Here is a 14,556-nt window from a genome sequence, read left to right as displayed (position 1 = left end):
GTGTCTTGGAATCTCATCTTGGGATGACGCTGTCAGTGTTGAGTTACTACAGCATTTGTTTTCCCATTTTCCTCTCAAGCCATGTTGCAGGAACTGATAGGTTCATACACCTTCCATTCCTCAGGTTAATCTCGGCTCCTTAGTGGCCATTTGATATATTTGTTTTTCTATTCCAGAAGTCAGTGATGCCCTTGTAGAATCCCCATATGGATTTCATGTGGCTTTTGTGCTTTTCTTGGGCACATCTTTTTAGCTAATAGTTCTATATCTATATCAGGGCACATGAAGAAAGGGCAGCAGGTCTAAAAAACGTTATCTGGTAGCCTAGATATTTGCCAGCCTAGGTTCCATTTCAGGAATGATGATTTGTGGTTTATTGAATTGAAGTAACTCTCAATTATACACACATTTTCCTGACTGCTGAATTATGAGTACCTCTTGTTCCCCATATTGTCTATTCTCTTTATGGCTTGAATGTGACACTGCTTCACCAGAAGGAAGACATAAGAATGTAGTATGGTGTTCACATCAATCCATATTTCCCCTTCTAAACAAAGCTGTTGTCAGGGTGAGGGGGGGTGGGGAGCCAAAGCCAGGGATGGAGTCTAACAGGAAAAGAAAGTGATGCCTTGCCTTTGTTATCATCTTTCTCTCTCGCTGGAAACTATTACAAGTACCTTTCAATTAAGGAAGTTCACCAAGGACTGAACTGCGTGGATAAAGTTCAACCACAGATAATCTTAAACCCTTAAGTCTCACTGGCTGTGGGATTTCAGGCATCTTATTTAACCCGTCTGTGGCCCGGTCCTCCTGGTGTAGCAGAGCAAAAGAACATCTTACCTTGCTATCTCCCTGGACTCCTGACAGCCAACCGAGATAATATATAAGGAAGCACTCCAGTGAACAAACAAATGGACAATAGTCCAAATTTGTTGAATTAAAAGAATGATCTGCAGGCCCTGCATCAGGCACTGAGGGCACAGCCAGTAAGGACACTTCTCAGCACCGAGGAGTTCATACCAACTACTTATGGATTAGCCAGCAACTCGTTTTCCTCCAGAAGTTAACTAATCTTGGCCACAGATAGTGTGGAATTTTTGCACGTAATTGTGCACCAGACACTGAACAAGTGCCGTTCTTTCATTCCTGGCCTTGTTGGTGCACCTTTCACACTTAGACCTTGAAAACATCCTGGGAAGGCTTCGCCACCATGCCAAGATGGAAGGAGAATAGCATCAGCTGGTGCCGTGCTGTATTCATCTGCAGATGGATTAAATGACAAGAAAACCTACTATTCAACCATCCGATCCCACGGGCCTCAACCTTCAGCACAGCCCAACATCCTCTTTGGACCTTCTCGGACCCCAGCAGCACTGAGCATCTTCCCCAGAGGCCCCGAGCCAAGAGGGGAGGGGTCTTGAGTGGTAACTGGGCATCAGCATTTTTTCTTTTAATTTCTACGAGAGATGCTGATAGCAAAATCCGAGATTCACTGCTTTCAAAACCAATAAATGATGGGAGTTAATTTTGACAGGAAGGTACATGTAATTTCCTGTTGCAACTCATATCTCAATCTCCCATCATCTACCCTGAGCTACCCCCTAATTAGCTTCCCAGAATACCTGGGCCTCCTTCCAATTCACCCTCCATATTGTAACCAGAGTGATCCTTTTGAATTAAAACTATCATCATGCCGTCTTCCACTAAACCTCACTTTAATGGCTTCCCATTGCTCTTAGGAACAAAGTAAAAATCAGAAACTAGGCCCCAAGTTCCCAAATGTAATTTTTCTCCCCTTCAGTCTGATTTAATAATGTGTCCCTCCTGTGTCTTTAACTTCCTTTGATTATACCACCCCCCTTCTGCTGCAGGGCGTTTGCACATCTGGTTCCCTCTGTCACCCTTGCCTGGACTCCTCACCTCCGTGTCAGTCACTGGTGTCCTTTGTTTTAGCTCTCCACCTCTCCCGACTGTACAACTTGCAACACGATATCATTCCCTGTAATAACTTTTTACTTATGTTTGATTATTTAATCTGTCTCACTGAAACAATAGGCCACATCTGTTCTGCTTGGTTTGTTGTAATTTACTTACCATCATTTTCCCATTTCATGCCTGACACAAGATAGACATTCAGTAAGCATCCGCCAATTGGTTGGTTGGTTGGTTGGTTGGTTGGTTGGTTGGTTAGTTGGTTTGTTAGTTGGTTGGTTGGTTGGTTCATTGGTTGGTTGAATGAATGACCAGAAAGCCAGTCAAAGTAGGGGAGTATGCCTAATCAAATGGTGATCGAGGACTTAGGCTCTCTTGCCCTTGCCCTGTTTCTCATTCTCTGAAACGAGTTGGCAGCTCTGTCTCAGGTGGTAATTTCAGCCCAAGGAAGTCACAGGCTGATGACTGGTGAGCCCCAAAGAGAAGCAGGTACAGCTGTGTTAGGCTTGGGAAGCGCCTGAGAGCCTCTGAGGGCAAAAGTGTGGCATCTGGTTTGATCCGTTTGAGTGGGCAAAGCTGCAACAGCAGGAATAAAATCTGCTACCTTGGCCCCTCAGAGTTCTTGCTTCCCAGTGGAGAGTACCAAGCCTGGGGGTCTGCACTCGTGTCAGAGGGCGGGAGGGAGAGAGAGAGAGAAAGATCTTCCTAATACCTGACCTAATACCCTAAAAGCATGATTCCCCTGTGAAGTCAGCCCTGCTGATACATTAGACCCAACACCGTGGCTCTCTTCTTTCGTCTATTAAATGCATGGGGAGAATTGTCGTGACTGGATAATTAAGAATGCTGTCAGGCCAGAAGGCTAACATGACAGACAGTAGTCATCCAGACAGAACTTGGGAAGAGTTTTAAGTGCTGAAAGAGGTTTAAATCCAGGCCCACAAAAGCAGAGCGGTGAATACCAGACAGGAAGGGCAAGGCAGGTGGACTCCAGCAGGGGCAGCCAAGGTTGTACTTTTCCCAGTTGCGTGGGGGCTAAGGTAGAATCAGCTGAGCTGTGAATCTCCCCTCTGTGTTCTTGCAAATGGTGACTGTTACCTGATGTCCATTCTGTCTCCACAAAGAACCAACCCTTCAGCTCACTTTTTTTTTTAACATTTTTTAAATGTTTATTTGAGAGAGAGAGAGAGAGAAAGAGCTTGTGAGTGGGGGAGGGGCAGGGAGGGAGGGAGAGAGAGAAAAACCTAAGCAGGCTCCATGCTCCCACATGGGGCGCCGATCTCCTGATCGCAAGATCATGACCTAAGCTGATATAAAGAGTTGGACACTTGGGGCGCCTGACTGGCTCAGTGGGTTAAGTGTCCGACTTCAGCTCAGGTCAAGATCTCGCAGCTCTGGAGTTCAGGCCCCATATTGGGCTCTGTGCTGACAGCTCAGAGCCTGAAGCTTGCTTCAGATTCTGTGTCTCCCTCTCTCTCTGGCCCTCCCCTGCTCACACTCTGTCTCACTCTCTCTCTCAAAAATAAATAAACATTAAAAAACAACAAAAAAAGTCTGATGCTTAATTGGCCACCCAGGTGCTCCTAAACTTCTCTTTCTTTCTCAGTCTCTGTCTCAAACTCCCTCCCTCCCTCCCTCCCTCCCTGGCTCCCTCCTTCCCTCCCTCCCTCTCACCCCTTCCCCTCTCTCTCCCCCTCGCTCACTGTCCCTCTCAGTCTCTCCTTTTCTCCCTTCCTGCCCCTCCCTCCTACTCAAGTCCCTGCGCACTAGTTTGCTTGATCTCTCCTGCTAGCTCCCTCTCGCCCTCTCAGAAATTATATTTCCTGTCTTGTTCCTCGGTTAACCCAGTTAACCCTAGCTATTCCTGATCATTCCCGGGACACTTGTCCCAAATGATGTGAGATCTTAAGGTGGTTTCTTCTTCTGTGCCCATACCTATGGTTGTCTGGCAGCAACTCTGTTGAAAATCCAGAAAACATGAGAGAAATGAGCAGAAACAGCATGAGAAATTGATCAGTCTGATTTGTGCAAATGAAGGACAAGTCAGCAAGAATGGTTGACATTTATATTTATTAGTGAAGGGAATTCAGGTAACTGCACCGTGTCTGGGCTTGTGGCTCATCTGTCTTGTAGTTCTGAATGGGGTTTCTTTCTCCCACCCTAGGGGAGAGTTCTTGCCCATGCCCTACTGAGAGTTAGCTAGTGTGCCCCCCACACAGTGCTTGGCTGGGCATAGAACAGAACAGTAGGTCATGGAGATTCATAGGATTTGAACGGCTTTTCCTTTCCTTGTGAATTAGCCTTTTAAATGTCAGCATTTTAAACTTGGCCTTTTCAAAAAAATATGATACCAGATGAACCTTACTTAATCGAAAATATATTTTTTTATTTAAAAGGTGTTTGTTTGCTTGCTTTTAGGTTTTTTTTCTCCCAGTTAAAATGGGAAAAGCTAAGAAAACAAACAGAAAACTTGAAACTTGGTAAAGGATGGGCTGCATGGGAAGGAAGCTGTTTTTTGTGGTTAAGGTCTAAGCAACTTTGTTCCTAAATAATCTCTGCTGTTATTCCAAAAGGCAATTTTCTTACAGGTCCCAGATTGCATAAAGCAGACCTGATCCTCCCTCTCCTGGCCTACTGGTGGGAATATTAGAATGGTAGGATTCCAATCCAGCTGTAAAAAGGGTTATGGCAGGTCCTTCACAGCTCTGTTGTTTTGACGGTAATTTATTTTGAAGCAGAGTTTTACAGATGACTGATTAACTCACATGTCTTAGAACAACCTTTCAAGTTAAGAAAGTAAGGTATTCTTATGCCCATTTCATAGATGAGGTAATGGAGACCCAAGGAGGCTGAATGCATAAAGTCATGCAGCCTGTTACTGGCACACTGGGATCCAAGCACAGGGAGCCATCAGTGTTCTACCCGCCTGTAATGAATGAGCTGCAAATCCAGGGAGATGGGCTCAAATCCAAGTCTGCTGCTAATTAGCCATGTTAACCTTGAACAGATAATTAAAATGTTCAGCTTCCCACCTGTAAAATGGACAAATATTGGCCTGTTTTTTTCTCTCCCAACTAAGATTCTGTGAAGAATAAAATGTTATCATTCTGATAGCACAAAATGCTGAAGTATGAAAGCGTTAACCTTTATTATCTTAATAATAGGGCTGAGTCCAATGTCATATCAGGTGTGAGGCAAGATGTCTTTTATGCTTCTCCTTATATGGTTAGGGAACCAAAAATAAGGGGCCCAGGTGTTCCGAACACATGGGAGAGGTCTGTGACCATGTGGGGTAGGCTGAATTTTTAAAGCTGTGTGTGTATACCTTTTATTCACGTGGATGCTAAGAGCATAAACAAATCCCTCTGAGAAATTGAATATCAAATTAGAGCTGATTAACGAACACTGAATTTTCCAAACCTTGAAACTTTCGGTCATCAGTGCCCTTCAGATTTGGAGACCGTCCATCTTGGTAAGCTCCTGTCTGCTAGGGAATGTCACAGGGATTCTGTCAAACACAGACAGATGCTCCCAGCTGTAGGAGGGAGCCAGAGTCTGCCATTTTCCCGGAGCCAGGAACCAGGAAAAGCCCCTAGAGCGGAGGCAGCAAGCACCAACTCCCCTTTCCTGATGTTGGGCTGTTTTTCAGGGTGACGTCCAGAGGACACTCATCCAAGTGGACTTTGGTGATGGCGTTGCAGTGTCTTATGTCAACCTCAGCTCCATGGAAGATGGCATCAAACATGTCTATCACAACGTGGGCATTTTCCGAGTGACGGTGCAGGTGGACAACGGTCTGGGGTCGGACAGCGCCGTCCTGTACTTACATGTAACTTGTATGTTATTACTGTTGTTGGTTTATGACATATTTTAAATGCTGTGTCCTTTTAAAATATAACCCCAAATGTCGTATCTAGAAGCAGCTCACAAGTTATCTTTGAGTAGAAGGGGAGAGGAGAATAAGAGAGCCAAATGGGGAGAAAATAAAAACAGGGGACAAAGTTTGAAGAATCCTAGAATTTGCGTTGCCTGAAATTGGTCTCATGGCACTTCCTGTGCGTCTTCCAGATGCTTCTGAGATCAAACACCTGTGTCTACGGCTGGGCCTAAGCAATTTGCTGAGCTATGTGACTGAATATGGATTTGTCTTTTTTTTTTTTTTTTTTTTAAGCGAGAAACGTTTGAAAACAACTCCCATGTATGGCTCAGTCTACTGCATTGAGAATTAGCACTAGTGATGGAATTTCTCCCCATCTCATTATTCTTCTCTTCCCATGATACACCTCACTGTTAATAACTCTTTTAGACTCATGATCCTGTTTTGAAAGTGTATTTCCTGGGCTTTTATCCGTGATGATTCGGTGCTAGAGAGAAGTTGGTGTCAAGAGAGGGAAAGAGTGTAAACAGTGTCGTGGAAGCTGCATTAAGAAGCAGTTCCAAGAGGTGTCGAAGCGCTTGCCCCATGGAGGAATCTAAAGATGTGTTAAGTCTGACGACATCATGACTGCTGCTAAGCTGCGTGTAGTACAAACGTGTGCCATGAAGGCCCCTTGTGGCAGGGGTGGGGGCATCCCCAAACAGGCTTAGGACATCTTTAGATTGCTACAGAATGCTTTGCTTTAGAATGAAAGTAGCTATGTGAAGCCCCGGTGGCCTGATGGAGAAGGCACTGGCCTCCTAAAATGAAAGCTCCTTTTATGGACAGCCTGGTCCAAACTAATTCCAAATTCTAAGCGAAGAATATTAAGGCCAGGCAGTATCCCATGCCTCCCACCTGCCCCTTGCCCATGAAACTAAACTGAGTATAGGACATACCAACTCAAATCTTTTTTTCTTAAGCTTCTTTGGTCTCGTGGGAGGACAAGAGTATCCAGGGATTCCCCAAGTGATTGTTAATTACTGAGGATTTCAGCAGTACCAATAATTCTTGATCTTTCTCTCCTGTACACTCATGACAAAAGGGCTTTGAAGAAACGCATCCTCCCTCCTTTGGGTTGAAGCAAAGTTGTACAAGATTCCCAGTGTGCCCACTCCTCCTGCCTCTTTTCAGCTGAAGTTTATGAAGCAATTACTATGTGACCACTTCTGGGCTAAGCAAGCTCTTTGCATGTATGATCTCACGTCTCAAAATGACGTGAGGAAGTAGGCACTATTAGAAACCCTACTTACAAAGAGCTGTGGGTGTCAGGGAATTTGAATAATGCATTTGTAGACCTACTATCTGGCAAAGCCAGGCTGCAGACTCAGGTCTGCCAGACTCTGGAGTGCCAGCTCTTGATCACTGAGGTCAGTCTTGTCAGTGATGCAGCTTGTCTCCACCAACCCTTATCCCCTCCACTCCTTCACAGATTGTCCCGAAGGAACATGAACTCCTTGCTGTACCACTACATAGGTTCAAGGTGCCTTCCATAGGCTCCCTTCCTGCTGACTCCATGACCGTCCCACCCCAGGCTGTCCTGTATGGACTTTCTGGAGTTGCCTCTTGCTAAGAAGTAATCTTTCTTACTAAGGAATAATCAGAAAATCTCTCAGAAGTACCTCACCAACATTGGTTATTAGTAGCAAAACTAACTTGCCACACAAATGCTGGTACATTTGCTGAGAATGGCCACCTACCTAGCAACCTGTCATTTTTCCATGGCTTATTCTGTAAGGGGGATTTTATCCTTACAGCCATTCAGGCTGTCCTGAAGAATTACAGTGATTTTATTCCATATCTCGCCTGTGTATGAAACATCTACCACATGCTAACCATGTGTAAATACCGAGTTCAAGTTCAGCATTAGCTTTGTGTCTCAGTTTCTCAGGCTCTCCCATAGATCATCCACACCTTGGTCTCTTGGTCACCCTGTGGATTCTTCCTCACCCCTTAAACATGATCAGATCCTCTGAGAGCTAGCTCCCTAACCTGGTTTTCTCCCAACCTTACTCAACCCTGGGAAGGAAAACAGCACAGAGATTAAAGGTTGCTGAAGCCATGGCTTCTAGAAGAAATGTACTGCTTTTTTCAGTGGCTTTTTTTTTCTCATTAGCCTAGTTGAGTGAGTGGCTCAGTACTTTGACTTTCACCTTAATGGCAGATGGTTAGTAATGGAAAATTTTGTGTTCTTCCTTTTTTTTAAATTTTTTGTTTTTTACATTTATTTATTTTTGATAGAGAGAGACAGAGCACAAGTTGGGGCAGGACAGAGAGAGAAGGAGACACAGAATAAAGCAGGCTCCAGGCTCTGAGCTGTCAGCACAGAGCCCCATGCAGGGCTCGAATTCACAAATCACAAGACCATGACCTGAGCTGAAGTCAGATGCTTAACTGACTGAGCCACCCAGGCGCCCCTGGAAAGTTTTGTGTTCTGATTGCAATTTTGTTAGGCTTATCTTGGGTTAAGTGGTTGGATAAGCATACTTCATGTAATGGAACCCTTTCTAAGCCTGGCCTTGGGGATAAGAATGAACTCTTTTTTCCTAACTGCATCAAAGCAGGATTTTTTTCTAAACTTTCTTTAACTCACATACATCTAAAACCCCCGTCATAAGCAGTTTCGGCAGGTCTGACATATTTGCTCACGTCACCACTTCTCTCCTAAAGTTCATGTCACCGTGCAAAGGCACATGCCCTCCTTTGCTTCTCCTGACACTTGTACCATGACAGGCAACATCGGCCCTTTCTTGCAGATGGAGCAAACGAAGATGGGAGAAGTGCTTTGACACCATTGTATACTAAGACGAAGTCAGAACAAGACCGTAATTGATTAACATTCCCCCAAATCTCAAACCTGAAGGGTCTCTTGGCCATTTTGGGCCACAGTACCAGGGTATGGGGGCAGGGCTGGGGGTGGTCTTTGTAGAAGAAAACGAAACCCAAACACTGGACTGAGTTGGGAGTTGGCCCAAACTCCTGGCCAAGTCACTCCATTTCTCTGAGCCTAGATTTTCTGCTGTCATGTGAGGAAGGCACATCTTGTTTCTCAAAGGTTCTTTCAAGCAAAATATGCTGTGACCTGTCAACTAGCAAAGCTTGATTTCCCATCATCACAAAGTAGCACGTGCGTTTCTACTTAGTGGGTTCTGAGCAGCAACCGTTAGGTCAGTTCGCCAAGCCTACCCTCCGCTTCTCTCACTAACACCCTCCCCTTTGCCCAGAATTCTCCCCCATTTCCTGTCTTGAAGAAAGATTCTCTCTACCCTCCAAGTCGGAAAGGTGATTTGAGTCCAAAGCAGAGAGTTTTGGTTTTGTTCTTGTTTTAGTTTTTAATACGGGTTTGCAGAAGTCATCAGAAACAAGTGGAGAGGATGTGCCTGCTGTAAAGTTTCCAGGAGTGGGTGAGCCATTCCCACTGGGAGGTTGGGTAATCTGTGGTAGCCTGACAGAAAGTTCTTGGGGATAGTATTTACTGTGCTCTGCTAGTTTGCAAACTAACGGGACATGTGGTGGTGCAGCCAGTGTTGGCCTCAGCTGGTGGGAGCAGGTAGAATTTAGAGGACATGCACATTTCTGGTCAGAAAGCTGCCCCATCTCAGCCGGACTTGCAAGAAAAAAGCCACCGAATACTGTGCAGATTAGCAGAATGAAAGGTTAAAAATAAGTAGTTGAGCTAGATTTTGTAGTCCTTTCTAGATCTCTCTGCAATTACCTCCTAACATAGGTACCATTTACAGATGCCTTTCTGCTCTTACCTTAGGGTTTTGTTGAAAACCTATGTAGTTTTGCAACTTTTCACATGATTGTTATCTTGGCCAGCAAATGTTAGACTTGAGTTTTGTAAAGCGTGGTTGAATGAGTCACCCACCCCAGAACTGCATGATAATAATGCAGTGTTCATTCCAGACCTGCTGTATTGGAATTTCTAGAAACGTGCCCATAATCTGCCTTGAACAGATTAGTATAATCCGTATGTACATTGCAGTTTAAGGAACTCTGTTTTAGGATTTCATCTTTATACTTTGAACTACTTTAGTTTCTCCTAGAGCATTTTTTACATTTCAGACAAACATCAATGTAATGCATACACAATATTCAATTCTACAGTCAGAGGTCTCCAGGACAAATGGTAGAGTCAGTCCCAAACGATCATTGTGTGTGTGATTGCACGTGTACACACACACACACACACACACACACACAGACGCGCTTGCACGATGTCCAGCTTCACAGGCGTCAGCTGCTTCCTGCAGCACATTAGGACTAAACAAGAAAAGAGAAGGGAAACCCGAGTCACGCAAGTAATTTCCCATTTCCCTCAACCACCTTGCCGCAAAGATTCATATGGAGTGATGCAGCGCCACCTGCCGCCCTTCTTCGGCACCACAGGCACGTTTGTCCTGGAGCTACCTCTGCCCCTTGTTCAGCTCTGGATTGAGCTCAGCCAGCCAGCTGGGGGCCTCCGGGGACTGGAGTTTCGCTTCCACGGCTCCCCTAGCTCAGACTGCACCCTCTGTACATAGAAGAGATGCTTAAAAGCTAGGTTTGGGGCAGCAGAAACTAGGTATGTCAAATGCACAAAAAGTAAATGAATACAAGAGAGGACAAGGTGGGAATATGAAAGGTAAATTGCACACATTTGAATGAACCCACGCAAACATATGCGTGCTCCATGGCCTACAAGCCAACATGCTGTGCGTCCTGGATCCTAGGTCTCCTTGGCTTCCACTCTTTCCCTCCATTTCTCCCCTGCAGCCACTTGGGCTTTCTTGCCAGTCCCTAAACATGGCGAGCAAACTTCCTCCTCAAGATTTTGCACTTGCTCCACCCTCACCCCGATGCATCACAAATAGTGCACGCCTTCACTTTATTCAGGTCACTGCTCCAGTGTCATTTCTTCTGAGACACAAAACTAGCACTCTATCACGTACTCCTGCTTTGTGTGTTCAGTGCCTGCCTCCCTCGATAATACATAAGCCCCACCAAGTACCAGGTGTCCCCAGCACCTAGAATAATGTCGGACATATGGCAGCACTCTAAAACTATTGAATGAATTAGTGACCATTTTTCACTAAGAAGATTCAACTGTTGCCATTAAGAGGACACAGGCACCATCCTTGCTTTGATATTCTGACTTTAAAAATATATTAATGGGACACCTGGGTGGCTCAGTCGGTTGAGTGGCCGACTTTGGCTCAGGTCATGATCTCGTGGTCAGTGAGTTCAAGCCCCGCGTCGGGCTCTGTGCTGACAGCTCAGAGCCTGGAGCCTGTTTCGGATTCTGTGTCTCCCTCTGTCTCTGACCCTCCCCCGTTCATGCTCTGTCTCTCTCTGTCTCAAAAATAAATAAACATTAAAAAAAATTAAAATAAAAATATATTAAGTACTCATATGTGAGAGAGACAAAGACAATGAACCCCGTTAGAATGGAACTGGCATGTCTAACAAAGCTCATCTAGTCCTTGTCTTCTAGCTGAGTCATTTAACTCAGATCAGGGGAGTCAGGAAGAGCATTCCAGAAGAGTTGTTCCTGGAACTGAGACTTGAAGACTGGCAGGTGCCTTGAGAGGGGTGTCTAAGCCAAGGCCTCAGGGCAGAACAGGGCCTAGCCTGCTGGAGCAAAACAGCAAGAGCCGTGTAAGAAATGAGAACATGTATAAAGTGCATTTGCCAGTGCCTGGAATGTATTTAAGTAATCAGTGGATGCTGACTCTTAATAGCTAATTTGTTAAAAAGGGAAAGGTCTTTTGAGCATTTGTCAGCTGGCTAGAGCACGAGCTCTAAAATCAAACTTCTTTGGTTCACACCCCAGAGTGGATGTTTCCTAGCTGCGTGACCTTGGGAAAGTTACTTTCCTCTGTTGGCTCATCTCTAAGCAGACCTGATAGTATCGCCTACTCCATAAGGCTGTGGAGAGGAGCAAATGAGACTCAAAAGGGTCATTAGCAGAATACGTAGCACATAGTTATCACTCAGTGAATGCTGCCCTTTTATTATTGTATTGAACCGTTCTGACTTATGAACGACTACTTCTTATCATATGGCTTATAAACCAGGAAATCAATTCTTGCCTGTATTCTGGTCACCAAGACTCTAATTCTATAAAGAGAGAGAAGCATAGACAAAAGCAGAAACAAGAAATTGCATTGTCTGTTTGTTTACCCAGCAAAACACTCGATTATCTGCTGCATCTCAGGAACTATGCTAGCCTTTATGTATAAAGGTAAATATGAAAGACTCTTACCTTCCAAAAGTTTGCAGCCTGTGTTCTCTGTCTCACAAATGTTAGATCAATAGGTCTTAACTACCATCATCATTATAATTAGGGAGTGCGAAATTTAGTTTTGAACAAGTGAGTAAGCAAGATCAACTTGGCTTTCTAGAAAAATCACTCTCACAACAGTTTGTAGGTTGAGAGGTACGTAGTCATTGCCATACATTGTATGAACATATAAATTGTATACATGCAAGAATGAACTCATACAACCCACATATGCATAGTTCAGAGCCCACGGACTGACCATGCTATATGTACAAATACCTCTTAGGACTCAATGGCTTCCACTCTTTCCCTCCACCTCTCACTGCAGCCACTTGAACTTTCTTGCTATTCCACAAACATGGAGATCCAGTTCTTCCTCAGGATCTTTACACTTGCTCTACCTTCACCCTGGAGCATATGTTTTGTTCTGGGCACCGTGGCACTTGGTGCAGCTTGTCTATTACTGAGGCAGGCAGGCAGTGAACACACAGAGCAGGAGGGTGGATTAGCATGGGAGCAGGTTGGAAGCCAGAAGATCTGTACGGAGCGTGACAGTCCAGGTGTGTGAGCCAGGGAAGGACTGGGGATGGTGAGAGGAACTCTAACTGAAAGGTATTTATGAAACCAGATCCGTGGTTTCTAACATAGAATGAGTGGCAAGGAATAAGTAATCTACATTGACTTTATGCTTCTGGGTTGGTGCCCTGGATACACATTGGTTTGGTTGTTGTTTTTTTTCATTAAGATATGGAGATTACAGAAGGGGTGGGGGGCGTGTAGGAAATGATGAATTTCTTAGGAACATTTGGCTCCTAATGGAGTCCAGAGTCAAGTCGGTGATTTTTGAGTTCTAAGCATGAACTTTATTAGTTGAAGGTCAGGATGTGGATGATATTGTCCATCTAGCGGGCCTCTGTAGTTAGAATCGTCCCCCTCCTTTTTTCTCTTCACTTGAGCACATCCTGAGAACCTGAAAACCACAGGGCTGTCTCTACCTGCTCATGCACACTTTGTCCTAGACAAGCTGACCTTAACACCAAACAGGTGGTGTTACATATGCTCGGGCAGCGACACACACACACACACACACACACACACACACACACACACACACACATATGTGTCTACACATACAAGATATTTAAAATCCAACAAAGAGTAAAGAATCATCACATCTAAAGTGGTTTGGGGATTTGTGAAGTCACCACCACCACCAGCTCCCCCTGCCACCCACCTGGACTCCATGAGGTTTCCTTCATCCTTGTTTACCGCCACAGATATGACCTCTTGGAAAGACTTTGCATTTTCCTGTGACGTCTCGTCTCATGGCTCTTCTTTTAAGGACTTCATACATTACTTGTAAATTTCTAAAGTTTTACACATACATAACTCAGGTTTTAGGCCTGGAAGAAAGACCAGTAAGTGGAAAATATTGAGATACAATGGGTCACGATATATATTTTTCTCCAAAGCAGGGGCAACCCCTGTGGCACTTTCCTCAGGGAATAGGACTGTCACGTTTTGGAGACTTCCAGAACTGATACGTATTCTCTTCAGAGCAGGGAAAGGTGAAGCAAAGAAAGTTCTTCCTTCTCCATGACTCATCTTTTCTCTTGTGCCTCAGGTCCCCTGGAGCATGTACACCTGTCTCTTCCCTTTGTCACCACGAAGAACAAAGAGGTCAACGCAACTGCAGTGCTGTGGCCCAGCCAAGTGGGCACCCTCACTTACGTATGGTGGTATGGAAACAACACAGAGGTGGGTCAGCCTTCCATGTGGCATCTAGTGGCACCTCAGCTCACACTGGCTGAAGGGAAAAGAGGAAATGAAATGGCTTCTGTAACTCAAGGGTCTAGGGTAGTCCTCGTTTCGGGGAGAGCAGGCTCTTAGTATACCAGTCATCTCAACGGTTTGTTGCCTTTGTCTCTCTGTCTGTCTCTCACCACACCACCCCTACCCCTTATCTTCCTCTACATTGGCCTTCTTCTCCAGTGAGATTTGCCTTTGCAAAGACCCTTTGCAGCAACCTGAGCTATTTAACTGTCACCACCTAGCAGGGAAAATGAACGGTCTTTCATAGAAGTTCTTACAGATGTCCCAGAATGGAGTATTATTGACCAAGCCTTCCCATTGGTGGGGGTGGAAAAAGAGGTGTTGAAATCAGTCTCCTTGGAACCACATGGTCCAAGAGAGGGGAGAAAATGGTCCACAAAAAGAAAAAAAAAAGCCAATGGATAACAGAGTCCGAAGCAACAAATACTTACTACAACCCAGCCCCCAAATGGCCTTCTCACCCTGAATCAGACGTAGCCACAGCTTTACCCTTTATGTTTTCCCTGTGAAAAACCATGGCCTGTGACCAGAAGTCAGCAGCACCTTTAAACTCCATAGAGACCATAAACCTCACTTACTGTAAGCCCTTCATTTTCCAGAAAAAAATGAG

The 14,556-nt window shown here is 44.9% G+C and overlaps 1 protein-coding gene across 5 annotated transcripts in view; it reads left to right on the top strand.

Annotated features, from left to right (window-relative positions):
• Positions 1-14,556, top strand: part of SORCS1 (sortilin related VPS10 domain containing receptor 1) — a 548,833-nt gene that overhangs the window by 448,742 nt on the left and 85,535 nt on the right. For all 5 annotated transcript variants that reach the window (XM_058697716.1, XM_058697713.1, XM_058697717.1 and 2 more), the window contains exons 19-20: positions 5,582-5,768; positions 13,738-13,871. In XM_058697716.1, the coding sequence (XP_058553699.1) occupies positions 5,582-5,768; positions 13,738-13,871 (321 nt within the window). The remainder of the gene's footprint in view (positions 1-5,581; positions 5,769-13,737; positions 13,872-14,556) is intronic.

This window comes from Neofelis nebulosa, chromosome 13 (assembly GCF_028018385.1).
Source record: "Neofelis nebulosa isolate mNeoNeb1 chromosome 13, mNeoNeb1.pri, whole genome shotgun sequence".
Taxonomy (NCBI): domain Eukaryota; kingdom Metazoa; phylum Chordata; class Mammalia; order Carnivora; family Felidae; genus Neofelis; species Neofelis nebulosa.
The sequence above is the reverse complement of the archived record's forward strand: the minus strand, read 5'-3'. Positions and strand labels throughout refer to the sequence as shown.